At 40.5% G+C, this 15,841-nt stretch overlaps 1 protein-coding gene across 5 annotated transcripts in view; it reads left to right on the top strand.

Moving 5' to 3' along the window:
- GRIK1 (glutamate ionotropic receptor kainate type subunit 1) overlaps positions 1 to 15,841 on the top strand; it is a 487,136-nt gene that overhangs the window by 359,571 nt on the left and 111,724 nt on the right. For all 5 annotated transcript variants that reach the window (XM_044939691.2, XM_044939684.2, XM_044939685.2 and 2 more), the window contains exon 6: positions 1,821 to 1,994. In XM_044939691.2, the coding sequence (XP_044795626.1) occupies positions 1,821 to 1,994 (174 nt within the window). The remainder of the gene's footprint in view (positions 1 to 1,820; positions 1,995 to 15,841) is intronic.

The following is a 15,841-nucleotide window of genomic DNA, read 5'->3' on the forward strand; positions in this document are numbered from 1 at the left end:
AAACCTAAGAAGGCTAGTCTTCAATGGAAGGACAGACCAGTTGCTTTCACACTATTGCCTCATCCTCCACTAAAAAGGGGATGTTGACAATTGGCCCTCGAACTCTCCATATTCTATCTTGCACAGAAACAGTTTGGAGACCAAATGAATTTCGCACGTATTTAGCGTACACATTAGTGTATTGTATTTCTGTACTGTTGAATTAATAAGGGAATCAATATGCATCCTGGAAGTTTCTCTCTGACCCCCTGTAACTTGAGTTAACTTTCCTTGTATTCATTGAGTGTGCTAAAGGAATCATTCTGCCTTGGATCTTATTCTTTAAATTTGCTTCTTTAAGCAGTTTCCTTTGGTTTTATCTGCATTCTGCCATGCTTTGCTTTTGTTGTCTTACCACTTTTGTTCATGAGTATTAATGAAACTTAAAGACAAAAGAAAATTAGTTACTTAGTGCAAGGAAAGTAAACATAACAATTTAAAAGGCAGTGCATTTTTTCTCACATGAGCCAAGAGTTCAGAACTGCAGTCTTAAGATTCCACAGTCTAATGTAAAGTTATCTTGGAAGTAGTGATACAGAAAAGAGTTATTCAAAAGAATAAATGTGTATGCATCTTCCACACATATAAATCATGAAATGTTCCTGAGGTTTTCCTCTTTAGTAACGACTATCATCGCAGATAATGTGGTCTTGTACTTTCAATAAAGCAGTTACACTGGTAGAAAATTTTTATGGAATTTTTTTTTCTTTTATTAACCATTAAATACTATTTTGAAATTTTGGTTCATTCCAAAATGTGAGATATTTTAATGACATGCTTTAGAGTCTAACCTTTGTTTATAGGAAAAAAGTTGAAATGATCACTTAAGTCTATTTTAAATGCAAACCAACAAAACTTTTGGTTTAAATTCAGCCCTCATATATAATGGAAAATACTAGGATGGGTTCAAGTTTTTTCCCCTGAAACATTATCTAAAAGAACAAGTCCTACTGTTAAGATATTCATATCCCCCGTGGCAGATTCATGTTGATGTATGGCAAAACCAATACAATATTGTAAAGTAATTAGCCTCCAATTAAATAAATTTTTTAAAAAAGATATTCATATCCATACAACCACAGGCTGTAGTTTATTCTCTGAAAAGAACCGTTTGTTTCTTATTCTAAGCTTGTGTCTAGTGAGCAATTTTTGTGCTCTCATTATATGAGACATGGGTTAGTTTCAATGAGCCAGGAAATTATTATTATTATTTTTTTTTTTTGCTGAGAGTGATCTTCCTGTCAAATGTGTATGCAGGATCCAAACTTCACCTCCTTTGCAGCGTGGGGCAGAAAGTTATGAGGGAGATAGGTGGTACTGCCACTACAAGTGGGTCATTCTCAGGTCAGTCACATCACCACTCAGAACCTTGGTTTCCTCATCTAGAAAATAAAAGCAGTGTACTGAATGGACAAAAAGGCCCCTTCAACTCCCCAAAGAACTACATCCTTAGGAACAAAATGCTCTAGCTTTTCAGAATGGCATATCCTGTGTCCGAGGGCATGCTAATTATTGGCAGCTTAATTCCTGTTCTCGGTTTGTACAAACTCTAACAGTATCGCAAAAACAAATAGATGAAAATGAGAATTATTACTGCCTTAGAATTTGTCAGGCAGCATGCAAATGAAGAACAACAGGAAACGTTCTTTTATAGCACCAGTGTGATGATCGCTGCCATGCTTGTTTTAATCTGTTGCTTCTGCAAGCGTTAGCTCTCTTTTGCATCAAGAACGCTGAAAATGTTAACTCTTTCTTCTTTTATCATTTTTAATACTGTGCAGGACTTATTTGCTTTAGATCTGGAACTCTATAGGTACAGTGGTGTAAATATGACTGGGTTTCGGCTACTGAATATTGACAACCCTCACGTGTCCGCCATCATTGAGAAGTGGTCCATGGAAAGATTGCAGGCTCCACCCAGGCCTGAGACTGGCCTTTTGGATGGCATGATGACTGTAAGTAGCTTTAAAATAAAATCATTTGAGATAATGTTTGACTTCCTCAGGGGTTAAGACCCTCATATGCTTTCTATGGGCTCACCTGGTAGCACAGTTGGTAAAGAATCTGCCTTCAACATAGGGGACCCTGGTTTGATCCCTGGGTCAGGAAAATCCCCTGGAGAAGAGAATGGCTAGCCACTCCAGTATTCTTGCCTGGAGAGTTCTGTGGACAGAGGCGCCTGGCGGGCTACAGTCCTGTGGGTTACAAGGAGTCAGACACAATTGAAACGACTTAGAACACACATAGCATGCTTTCTATCGTGCAAGGGAAATGTCTTATAACCTGTGCCTGGACTTGTATGAGAGGAGGAGGAAGGATTTTTATGGATTTTGAAAGCTTGTGCATGGCAACTGTCAAAAACTGCTCTTTTCAACTTCCTGACAGTAAGGGCCTCAGATAAAAAGGTAAATGCGAGACAGTCACCACTGTCAGCTAAATGGAGGCAAAGCATAAACCAACGCAAGGCGAAGTGGGAAACGGGTTACCCCCTGGGAATGTGGCCTTGGGAAGAAGGGAGGGAAAGAGGAGAAGCAAGCTGCCTGTAAAGGTTCTTCAGAACCAGTTTGCTTTCCTTGCTTCTGCCACATCTCAGCAAGCAGAAACACACGTGGAAAAATGCAGATTTCCATATGGTTGGAGTGTTCACACTCTTCTTGTCCTGGGTGCAGGAAGGCGCACCTTTGCAGGCACTGAGGATGCTTTACACCAGCCATATGTCGCTCTCAAAGCAGATGCCAAGCCTGCCTCCGACAGAGAGAGAGGTACTCTGCTGAACACATAAATTGCAAACTGCCTCATCAGAGAGCTTCTCACTAACATCATTTGTCTCTTGTTGTCAAATGCACCTACCCTAGCTTTATTTCTCTAATGAAGCTCCCTGTGTGATGGAAGAAAATTGCAGGAAATAAAAAAAAAAAAAGGATCTCTATGTCAGAACAGTGTCATCCAAGGGAAAAGATATTGGGAATGCGGGCAGGTAATAGCATTTTAAATTGGCATAGTATTTCATTCTCTGTTCCCATCATCGGGAGAAACTGTCTTGCTTTTAAGATGCAATTTACCGATAACTGAAAGGCATCATCTCACAGATAAATAAACTTGGGATTTCTCTTCTTTTTCTATCTTTTTTGAACAAGGTACAAATGAAAAAAAAAAAAAGAAAAGAAGAAGAAATGAATGAATTAAGTGGTTCTGGATGATTCTGTGTTTAAGGCCCCTGTCTTTTGTTCAAACCTGAAATAACTCTTAAAATATACAAAGTGATCTGATAGATAATGATAGAAAGCATTTTGGTACAAATGAGCCTTGGGATGACTTGAAACATTGCTTTGAATAAGAAGTAGAAAATATCCAAGGAAATGCTAGACTTCTGAAATGAAAGATAAAGAGAGAGAAAGGGAGGGAGGGACAGAGAGAGAGAGAGTAAAAAAAAAAAAGCTGCTGGTATATTTTTCCTCCTGGAGTTGTATTCCAATGTGTTCAAATATGGTTCAAAATCTTCTACCCACCCTCTACCCCCACTTCTCAAACAAGATCTCTATCATAGGATGAGATTGTGAGTCATTTTTCCTGTGTTCCTTGAGCACCACTGAAAGAGTTAGAGCTTGGACTTACCTTAATACAGATGTGAATTCATGCCACACATTAATGATTCATCACAAGTATGTCTTAATTTATAAAAGAAAAAAATTGTCTGTTGTCTTCAATTATACTGAGCTGACAGAAGAGTTTGTGCATATTGACTGAGATGAGACAAATCATTGAATAAGGCAGATAGAACAATACCATTCTCACCCAGTCAGGCTCACCAGTCCTGTGGACAGGAAGCATGGCAGCCCCAAGTCCCCAAGGATGAGAGACTCTGTCTAGATTTACTGTAGTCTTCTCATCTAACCAGAGGAGTCACTGTTATTAGCATTGTTGTTGTTGTTATTATTATAAACTATAAAAGGAAATAGGGATTTATCAGAACAGAAGGTGGCTCAGCAGGTTGCTATAAAAGTGGGTGGAGCAACTGTGTTCGATTATGACATTATTGGTGAAAAACAGTGGTGACTCTCAGTTGCCCACTAGAGGCAGAGCCCACGGTTATGCAGATAGATCCTTGCCATTGATCCTGTGAAGCATAATGTTGACCTGTATTTTTTCCAAAGAGTCCACTTTGCAGTTCACTGTTTCCTTTTGGCTAATTTGGGAGTAGAGAAACAGTCACAGAGAGCTTACAGGGCAAGTATAATAAGGGAAATCAACTCTAAATATTCACTGGAAAGACTGATGCTGAAGCTGAAGCTCCAATACTGTGGCCACCTGATGCGAAGAGCTGACTCATTGGAAAAGACCCTGATGCTGGGAAAGATGGAGGACAAGAGGAGAAAGGGATGAAAGAGGATGAGATGATTGGATAGCCCATCACCGACTTGATGGACATCAGCTCGAGCAAACTCTATGAGAGAGTGAAGGACAGGGAAACCTGGCATGCTGCAGTCAATGGGGTTGCAAAGAGTCAGACACGACTTAGCAACTGAGCAACAACAGCAACATTAAGGGCATCTGATGGACTGATAGTTGAGTCAAGAAAGCACACCCCAAGCCCCCAAGACCAGGCCCAGTGTTAACAAGTCTTTGTTCTCAAATAGCCTCTGAACTCAAACTCCTGCTTCTCTACCTTAAAGATAAAAACTCCTTTGGTTTCAATACCACTGTGTCTACATATCCCAGATCCATATTTCATTCATTCTTTTTTTTCTAAATTTTTATTGGAGTATAGTTGTTTTACAACACTGTGTTATTTTTTGCTGTGAGTCAGGCATCAGTCAGTTCAGTCACTCGGTCATGTCTGACTCTCTGTGACCCCATGGACTGCAGCAAGCCAGGCCTCCTTGTCCATCACCAACTCCTGGAGTTTACTCAAACTCATGTTCACTGAGTCAGTGATGCCATCCAACCATCTCATCCTCTGTCATCCCCTTCTCCTCCCACCTTCAATCTTTCCCAGCATCAAGGTCTTTTCCAATGAGTCAGCTCTTTGCATCAGGTGGCCAAAGGATTGGAGTTTCAGCTTCAAAATCAGTCCTTCCAATGAACACCCAGGACTGATCTCCTTTAGGATGGACTGGTTGGATCTCCTTGCAGTCCAAGGGACTCTCAAGAGTCTTCTCCAACACCACAGTTCAAAAGCATCAATTCTTCGGCACTCAGCTTTCTTTATAGTCCAACTCTCACATCCATACATGACCACTGGGAAAACCATAGCCTTGACAAGACGGACCTTTGTTGGCAAAGTAATGTCGATGCTTTTCAATACTCTATCTAGGTTGGTCATAACTTTCCTTCCAAGGAGTAAGCGTCTTTTAATTTCATGGCTGCAATCACCATCTGCAGTGATTTTGGAGCCCCAGAAAATAAGGTCTGTCACCATTTCCACTGTTTTCCCATCTATTTCCCATGAAGTGATGGGACCGGATGCCATGATCTTTGTTTTCTGAATGTTGAGTTTTAAGCCAACTTTTTTACTCTCCTCTTTCACTTTCATCAAGAAGCTCTTTAGTTCTTCTTTGCTTTCTGCCATAAGGGTGGTGTCATCTGCATATCTGAGGTTATTGATATTTCTCCTGGCAACCTTGATTCCAGCTTGTGCTTCTTCCAAGCCCAGCATTTCTCATGATGTACTCTGCATAGAAGTTAAATAAGCAGGGTGACAATATACAGCCTTGACATATTCCTTTTCCTAGTTGGAACCAGTCTATTTTTCCACGTCCAGTTCTAACTGTTGCTTCCTGAACAGCATACAGATTTCTCAAGAGGCAGGTCAGGTGGTCTGGTATTCCCATCTCTTTCAGAATTTTCCCACCGTTTGTTGTGATCCACACAGTCAAACGCTTTGGCATAGTCAATAAAGCAGAAATAGATGTTTTCTGGAACTTTCTTGCTTTTTTGATAATCCAACAGATGTTGACAATTTGATCTCTGGTTCCTCTGCCTTTTCTAAAACCAGCCTAAACATGTGGAGGTTCACAGTTCATGTACTGCTGAAACCTGGCTTGGAGAATTTTGCTCATTGCTTTACTAGCATGGTGAGGTGAGTGAGTCTGGCATACATCTACATATATCCCCCCTTTTCTGGATTTCCTTCCCATTTAGAATACCACAGAGCAATGAGCAGAGCTCCCTGTGCTATACAGTAGGTTCTCAGTAGTTATGGTTTATACATAGTGCAATAGTGTATATCGGTCAGTCTCAATCTCCCAAGTTATCCCACAGCACCTTTCCCCACTTAGTGTCCATGTTTGTTCTCTATGCCTATATCTGTTTTTCTGCTTTGCAAATAGGTTCATCTTTACCATTTTTCTAGATTCCACATGTTGGGCTAATATGAAATATTTGTTTTTCTCTTTCTGACTGACTTCATTCTTGTATCTCTAGCATTTGCTGCTTCCAGTGCTCGGAACTTTCCCCTATTCAGGTTTGCTCAAAGGTTACATCACTGAAGACACCGTCTATGAACCTGCTACCTAGTCTAGAACCCCATCTTCCTCTTATTCTCCCTCCCCTAACCTGTTTTACTTTTCTTTGTAGCCCTTATGCCAATATGTCACATTCAGATTTGTCTGTTTAGTGCCATCACCTACAAGAATATAAACTCCATGAAGCTGGAAATTTTGTCTTTTCATATTTTGCTCTATTCTCAACACTAGGAAAAGGCTGAAACAAAACAGGCCTTCAATAAACATGTATTTAATAAAAGAATTAATGTACTAAATAATTGAGGTCTACTGTGTATGAATTGAGGTCTACTAAGACTCAAGATTTCTTTGGAAGGAATGACGCTAAAGCTGAAACTCCAGTATTTTGGCCACCTCATGCGAAGAGTTGACTCATTGGAAAAGACTCTGATGCTGGGAGGGATTGGGGATAGGAGGAGAAGGGGACGACAGAGGATGAGATGGCTGGATGGCATCACTGACTCGATGGATGTGAGTCTGGGTGAACTCCGGGAGTTGGTGATGGACAGGGAGGCCTGTCGTGCTGCGATTCATGGGGTCGCAAAGAGTCGGACACGACTGAGCGACTGAACTGAACTGAACTCAACTGAAGACTCAAGATATTAAATGAAAAATATTCATATAGCCCTGAGATAATACTGCAAAAGTCCAAAGAGAGCATCTATAAATGAGAAATGGGCATGATTAATAAAAATAGAGATTATTCTAAAGTAATAATATTATTTCAAAAAATTAGACATACGCTAACCACTATCAATAATTAAGTAATACTCTTTTAATGGACTTGCTTTCTCCAAAATTGTACGCCATTTCCTCACTGTTCTCCAAAGTGAACCTCCCTGTAGCCCTTTATCTTTGTGTGTGCCACATACATGCACAGATGCCCTTATGAACATAAAATATAAGGTATTTTTAAAAACCTATGTATTTTGACATTCCATCTGCTTATCTACTTTTCTTTTCAATGTTTTAACAATTAAGAATTTCTTAGAACATTATACACTAAAAATATCTTCAAAGCATATTATTATGTCAGAACACATTCAAACCTGAAAATATGTAAGTCCAAGAATTTTGACTTCAGATGTAAGAAATATATATATTAATAATAAAAAATATTGACATTAAAAGCAGGGTCAAAATTGAGTTAATTAAGAGAACTGTTACTGAGTCAAGAGTACAAAAATAGTGAAACTCATTATTTAAAACCACCTTGAGATTTAAAAAAAGTGTTTTATCAACTGAAGTGTTAGTTAACTGAAGAGAGTGATTTTGTAAAATGTACTTCATTTCTTTTCTCTATGTTTAAATTTCTCTCTTGGACTAATTCAATCTATTGGGTTTTGAGGATAGACTAATGGAGTGGCCCATTCTCAGATGGATTCTTCTCTGATTGTGAACCAAAATTCCGTGCGGTTCTATATGGCATCAGTTCAGTTCAATTCAGTTCAGTCGCTCAGTCGCGTCCGACTCTTTGCGACCCCATGAATTGCAGCACCCCAGGCCTCCCTGTCCATCACCAACTCCCGGAGTTCACTCAGACTCATGTCCATCGAGTCAGTGATGCCATCCAGCCATCTCATCCTCTGTCATCCCCTTTTCCTCCTGCCCCCAATCCCTCCCAGCATCAGAGTCTTTTCCAATGAGTCAACTCTTCGCATGAGGTGGCCAAAGTACTGCAGTTTCAGCTTTAGCATCATTCCTTCCAAAGAAGTCCCAGGGCTGATCTCCCTCAGAATGGACTGGTTGGATCTCCTTGCAGTCCAAGGGACTCTCAAGAGTCCTCTCCAACACCACAGTTCAGAAGCATCAATTCTTCGGCGCTCAGCCTTCTTCACAGTCCAAGTCTCACATCCATACATGACCACAGGAAAAACCATAGCCTTGACTAGACGGACCTTTGTTGGCAAAGTAATGTCTCTGCTTTTGAATATGCTATCTAGGTTGGTTATAACTTTCCTTCCAAGGAGTAAGCGTCTTTTAATTTCATGGCTGCAGGAAACAACAAAGCATTGATCTGCCTTCCCAGTTCTTCAAGTGCATTCACAATATGAAGTTAAGTCAGCACCCTTATCTCACATGTAACTGTTTCCTGTAATGATGAACCATAGAGAAGACAACTTTCAGTCTCCAACTTGAGTGTCACCCTGAGTGTCTACTGCCCTCGTGTCTACCCTTGTGATACAACAGGCAGTGGGATTCGGTAGAAAAAGCAAGATCTTTCCAGATTAAGAAAACCTTGTTTAGTCCTTCCTATGTCCCTGAATAACTAAATAGCCTAAATTGTGAAGCCTCTCTGAACCTCCTAGCTCATCTGCATTCTGTATAATAATACTTTACAGTGTTACTTTACAAATTCAATTAGGTAACATACACAAAGCCTTTAGGACATAGTATTGAATTTATGTAATGGTACCTGCTGTTTTGCCAATTTGTATTCAATGAAAGAAGAACAAAAGACTTTCTGAAAGAGATTCTATCTTATTCAAGGCAGGGTCCAATTCTCTACAAAGACACACATTCTTCTGTTTGCAAGTCTAGTCCAAGATGGCCTGTTCCCTGGGATCTGAGTGACCTGTATGACCAATGGCATCACCCAGTTCTGTTTTCCAACTCTGCATAAGTCCTCTTTTCCTTATTCCTGTCTTTCTCAAAAGCTGGCAAATACTCATTGAGATTCTCAGTATGCCAACTTCTGTGCCAGATTTCACTAGAGCTGCTCTCTTAATTCGGAGAAGGCAATGGCACCCCACTCCAGTACTCTTGCCTGGAAAATCCTAAGGATGGAGGGGCCTGGTGGGCTGCAGTCCATGGAGTTGCTGAGGGTCGAACACGACTGAGCGACTTCACTTTCACTTTTCACTTTCATGTATTGGAGAAGGAAATGGCAGCCCACTCCAGTGTTCTTGCCTGGAGAATCCCAGGGACGGGGAAGCCTGGTGGGCTGCTGTCTATGGGGTAGCACAGAGTTGGACACGACTGAAGTGACTTAGCAGCAGCAGCAGCTCTCTTAATTACTGAATTTCTAGATAATGAGTACAAGGTTGTATCTTTGCTACCTTCCGCAACCTTCTTCCAAACCCAGGTTCACTTACAAGTTGCTCTTCCCTACTTCCTGAGTGCTCACCGACTCTCCTAGCACTTTGGCTCCCTCAGAAGCATCCACCCCACCACCTTGTGTTCCCTTGCAGGAATCTTGTAGCCAAAACATGAGCCTTCTCACCCTTATCAGAATCATCCTTGTTTCAAGGAGCGTGTCTCAGAAGAGGAGGAAACCAGCTAATTCATCCTAAGAGGCAAATTGCTGTTAGCTCTATGTGTGGGTGAGATATTAACATTTTAATAGAGGAAACTAGGAAATGGGGGGGGATGAGATACTATTTGAAAGCATTTCCCTCCTAGAGGAACGACTTGTTTATCCATATCAGGGTAATGTGAATGTTCCAAATTTGGAGAGAAGATGGAAAATCCATACATTTCACATATTTGCTCTCCAAAGACTGGGTCTCCCTTCAGCACCCTGATCTCCTCTAAGTTTTTCCAACAACAGCAACATGCTAGACAGGGAGAAAAATGTGGAGACTCCATAAGGCTGTCTCAGGCTCTCATCCCTAAGGTGACGTAGCATCTCATTGGTTTGTATTGGGGTCCCCAAGGCCACTTTATTGGGGTCCCCAAGAGCTTCCCTGGTGACTCAGATGGTAAAGAATCCACCAGCAAAGTGAGAGACCTGGGTTCGGTCCCTGGGTTGGGAAGACACCCTGGAGAAGGGAAAGCCTACCCACTCCAGTATTCTGGCCTGGAGAATTCCATGGACTGTATAGTCCATGGGGTCACAAAGAGTTGGACACGACGGAGTGACTTTCACTTTCACTTAGGAGGACTCAGAAATCAGAAAAGGTGTTATATTCATAGTTACAATTTATTACAGCAAAAGAGTACAGATTAATATCAACAAAAGTCACAGAGACCCAGTCTGCATTGACAGTGCTTTATTCTCTCAGCAAAGATGTGTGACAAAATGTATGAATTGTTGCCACCAGGGAAGCTCATCTGAGCCTCAGTGTTCAGGGATTTTATTGGGGGAGGGGGGCAGTCACATAGGCACAGAGCACCTACCCAGCTAGCCTGATTTAGCCTCCAGTCACTCCAGAGGTCAAACTGATATGACAAGGTCCAGAGCACCAAGTGAACAAAAATAGGCAATCCCCATGAGTCACACTGTTAGCAGAAACTATTTGCATTACCCATGATGCCACTGATGCAAAGACACTCTGATTAGGCAGAATATTCTAAAGAGGTAATCTCCCAGATGTCAGTCAAAGACTAGTCCTTTCTTTGGAATTTGAAGAATTTGAGAACCCTAAGTCCTCTGAGTTAATCCTTTATTGCACATCATTATAATCACCAAAATAATGTGCACTGGAAAGAAGCCCACTTTCAGTGTGCCTATTTTGTGATCCATGTGCTGTAAAAATATTCTCTTAGAGACACTAAGCATGTGGTGTCTTCTAAGCTTTACACGTAAATCAAATGTGAAAACAAACACATTTGGAAGAATAAAATTTGAAACACTGGCCATTTTTTTTTGCATATATTTACTTAAAATGGCTTGAGAGGCGCTGTTTGGTAAGCAGGCCTCTAGCATAAAACTGTAAAGGGGAGGAAATTCACTGGTAGTTTATTAGCACTATAAAGTACTTAAATGTCTCCTCAATCGAAGAAAACATTGTATAAAAAGGGAAGCATAGCTTTAGAATAAATGATTTTCTTCTTTGAATTTGGAAAGCACCAATCTGGCCTATAGTTTTGAATCTTGTTATTACTTAGCTCAGTATAGAGACAACCTTGACAAAGAAAGTTGAAATACTAGTCACTAAGTTAAGTGTATAGAAAAGTTAGACCTTTGGAATTCCTCTCCTCACACTTCTCTATCAAGTCAATCATCAATCAGCCAATTAGTGGATATACATACAAATGTATATTTTAAAAAGGTACATTCCAAGGCTCAAAAGTCCCAAGTCCCTATAGCATGGTAGTTGAGAACATACGCTCTGAACTCAGTATTCATCCCAAGATGAAATCCTTGCTCCTTCCCTTACTGGCTATATAACTTTAGGCAACTTATTATTAAAGTTATTTCTGGTACATTTAAGCCTCAATTTCTCTGGCTGTACTTGGGTTTTCTTGGTGGCTCAGACAGTAAAGAATCTGCCTGCCAATGCAGAAGACATGGGCTTGATCCCTGGGTCTGGAAGATCTCCTGGAGAAGGAAATGGCTACCCATTCCAGTCTTTTTTTTTTTTTTTTTTTTTTTGCCCACTCGTCTTCTTACATGGAGAAGTCCATGGACAGAGGAGCTTGGGGGACTACAGGAAACAGGGTGACAAAGAGTCAGAAATGATTAAGTGACTAACACTTTCACTCTTCACTCTCAAAATGGGGAAAATACCTACTTTGAAGGTTTAATTTCAGTAATTAAAAAAGATAACAGGTAAAATGCTTATAGTGTCTCAGTTCAGTTCAGTTCAGTCACTCAGTCGTGTCTGACTCTTTGTGACCCCATGAATCACAGCAGGCCAGGCCTCCCTGTCCATTACCAACTCCCGGAGTTCACCCAAACCCATGTCAGTCGAGTCAGTGGTGCCATCCACCCATCTCATCCTCTGTCATCCCCTTCTCCTCCTGCCCTCAATCTTTCCCAGCATCAGAGTCTTTTCAAATGAGTCAGCTCTTCACATCAGGTGGCCAAAGTATTGGAGTTTCAGCTTCAACATCATTCCTTCCAAAGAACACCCAAGACTGATCTCCTTCAGGGTGGACTGGTTGGATCTCCCTGAAGTCCAAGGGACTCTTAAGAGTCTTCTCCAACACCACAGTTCAAAAGCATCAATTCTTTGGTGATCAGCTTTCTTTATAGTCCAACTCTCACATCCATACATGACCACTGGGAAAACCATAGCCTTGACTAGATGGACATTTGTTGGCAAAGTAATGTCTCTGCTTTTGAATATGCTGTGTAGGTTGGTCATAACTTTCCTTCAAAGGAGTATGTGTCTTCTATTTTTTTTTTTTATTTGTGTGTGTGTCTGTCTTTTAATTTCATGGCTGCAATCACCATCTTCAGTGATTTTGGAGCCCCAAAAAATAAAGTCTGACACTGTTTCCACTGTTTCCCCATCCATTTCCCATGAAGTGATGGGAGCAGATGCCATGATGTTAGTTTTAAGCCAAGTTGAGTTTTAAGCCAAATTTTTCACTTTCCTCTTTCACTTTCATCAAGAAGCTCTTTAGTTCTTCGTCACTTTCTGCCATAAGGGTGGTGTCATCTGCATATCTGAGGTTATTGATATTCCTCCCGGCAATCTTGATTCCAGCTTGTGCTTCCTCCAGCCCAGCGTTTCTCATCATGTACTCTGCATACAAGTTAAATAAGCAGGGTGACAGTATACAGCCTTGACATACTCCTTTTCCTATTTGGAACCAGTCTGTTGTTCCACGTCCAGTTCTAACTGTTGCTTCCTGACCTGCATACAGATTTCTCAAGAGGCACGTCAGGTGGTCTGGTATTCCCATTTCTTTCAGAATTTTCCACAGTTTATTGTGATCCACACAGTCAAAGGCTTTGGCATAGTCAATAAAGCAGAAATAGATGTTTTTCTGGAACTCTCTTGCTTTTTCCATGATCCAGCGGATGATGGCAATTTGATCTCTGGTTCCTCTGCCTTTTCTAAAGCCAGCTTGAACATCTGGAAGTTCATGGTTCATGTATTGCTGAAGCCTGGCTTAGAGAATTTTGAGCATTACTTTACTAGCATGTGAGATGAGTGCAATTGTGCGGTAGTTTGAGAATTCTTTGGCATTGTCTTTCTTTGGGATTGGAATGAAAACTGACCTTTTCCAGTCCTGTGGCCACTGCTGAGTTTTCCAAATTTGCTGGCATACTGAGTGCAGTACTTTCACAGTATCATCTTTCAGGATTTGAAATGGCTCAACTGGAATTCCATCACCTCCACTAGATTTGTTCGTAGTGATGCTTCCTAAGGCTTACTTGACTTCACATTCCAGGATGTCTGGCTCTAGGTGAGTGATCACACCATCGTGATTATCTTGGTCATGAAGTTCTTTTTTGTACAGTTCTTCTGTGTATTCTTGCCACCTCTTCTTAATATCTTCTGCTTCTGTTATGTCCCTAGTATCTAGAATGTAGTTAATCACCAGTGGATATTGATCCTGTTGACCTATTATTTATAATCATTAAATCACCATACAAATACTTGGTTTAGATGCAACTCAGCTTTGTCATTGAGACCGTAACCCTAGCACCAACTTCCTGTGTTTGAATCTTAGCTTTCTCATCACTAGTTTGGGGACAACATTTAACTGTGTCAATTCTTCATCCACAAAGGAGTAGAAATTATGGTGAAGACACAATGACTGCAAAATATTTGGAAGAGTACCTGACATATAAACCAATGTATGTGCATGCTCAGTTGCATCCAACTCTTTGTGACCCTATGGATTGTAGCTAACGTGCCAGGCTCCTCTGTCCATGGGATATTCCCAGCAAGAATACTGGAGTGGGCTGTCATTTCTGCCTCTAGGGGATCTTTCCAACCCAGGGATCGAACCCATATCTCCTGTGTCTCCTGCATTACAGGAATATTCTTTACTGCTGAACCACTTGGGAAGCCCTGACATGTAGTTCAGTTCAGTCACTAGTCGTGTCCGACTCTTTGCGACCCCATGAACTGCAGCATGCCAGGCCTCCCTGTCCATCACCAACTCCCGGAGTTCACTCAGACTCACATCCATCGAGTCAGTGATGCCATCCAGCCATCTCATCCTCTGTCGTCCCCTTCTCCTCCTGCCCCCAATCCCTCCCAGCATCATAGTTTTTTCCAATGAGTCAACTCTTCGCATGAGGTGGCCAAAATACTGGAGTTTCAGCTTTAGCATCATTCCTTCCATAGAACACCCAGGACCAATCTCCTTAGAATGGACTGGTTGGATCTCCTTGCAGTCCAAGGGACTCTCAAGAGTCTTCTCCAACACCACAGTTCAAAAGCATCAATTCTTCAGCAATCAGCTTTCTTAACAGTCCAACTCTCACATCCATACATGACCACTGGAAAAACCATAGCCTTGACTAGATGGACTTTTGTTGTGCTCTATAAATGTCAGCTGTTATGATAGACTGCCTTTTTAAAAGTCCCATTCTGTCAATAGATAGGCCTTAGACTAGTCACTTAATTTCCCTGAACTTCAGTTTTCTGATCTGTAAAATTGATTATATTAGCCTTGAACTGAAATGATCAGAATATTTTTAAGCTTTAAGAATTATCACCATCATGGCTTCTACATATCATTCATATTAAGTGTGAGTGAAGCAATTAATCTTAGAAATACATCATAAAACCTTGGAATTATACAGTTTTCACAAAAATTATTTTATTTTAAGCATGAAATAACATTAATTCCTTCATCTAACATTTTTTAAACAACTTTCATGTGTCAAGAATTGTGCTAGCCACTAAAAAAATGAAGTTTAGCACTTTTATCGAGAAAGAGATATAAAAAGATTAATATATGAAAAACGCAATGATAGAGATTGCCTAGAATAATAAGTATTCAAAGTAGACATATTCTCTGGACTCAAAGACTGATAGAATACAAGATGTAATTCCCCTTATTTTCTCTTTCTATCTCCATCAAGACATGTTCAATAAATGTTGAATAAATATATGCTGTATAAATCATCTTATTTTGGAAAACTACATTATAGGCTTCATTCTGCGACCTAGATTTTTGGTTTAACTATACAAATTACTGGTTTTCTGTATGACCCTACACAAATCAATATACTGCCTGGAGGTCAGTTTCCTAAATAATAATAGCTTGATTCATCTGTTCTGTTTATTTTGTGGGATTGTTGAGAATTTCAAATGAACTAGTTTGAAGTTGCTATGAAAATCCTCAAGTAAAATGCAAAGGTATTATATGATGTTATCCTTAAAAAAAAAAAAGCACAGGGTAGTACTTCAGAAAATACTGAGAGTATTATGTGAAATTTTGCAAATGAGAGAAATCTCATGAGTTGAAGAATGACATAGCCAACCCCTGGCCCCAAAGGAATGGCTAGTTCCAATGTCTATCAGGAAAACAAGTGCTAACAAGAACACATATTTTCTGAGCAAGCTGCAGAGGTCTGTTTTTCTGAGGGTCTCTTCAAATCTGCTATTGAATTTCATTCTATGACTATAGCCTTCTTGACTCTGGTCAATGGAAGTGCCCAATAT

This window comes from Bubalus bubalis, chromosome 1 (assembly GCF_019923935.1).
Source record: "Bubalus bubalis isolate 160015118507 breed Murrah chromosome 1, NDDB_SH_1, whole genome shotgun sequence".
NCBI classification, from domain to species: domain Eukaryota; kingdom Metazoa; phylum Chordata; class Mammalia; order Artiodactyla; family Bovidae; genus Bubalus; species Bubalus bubalis.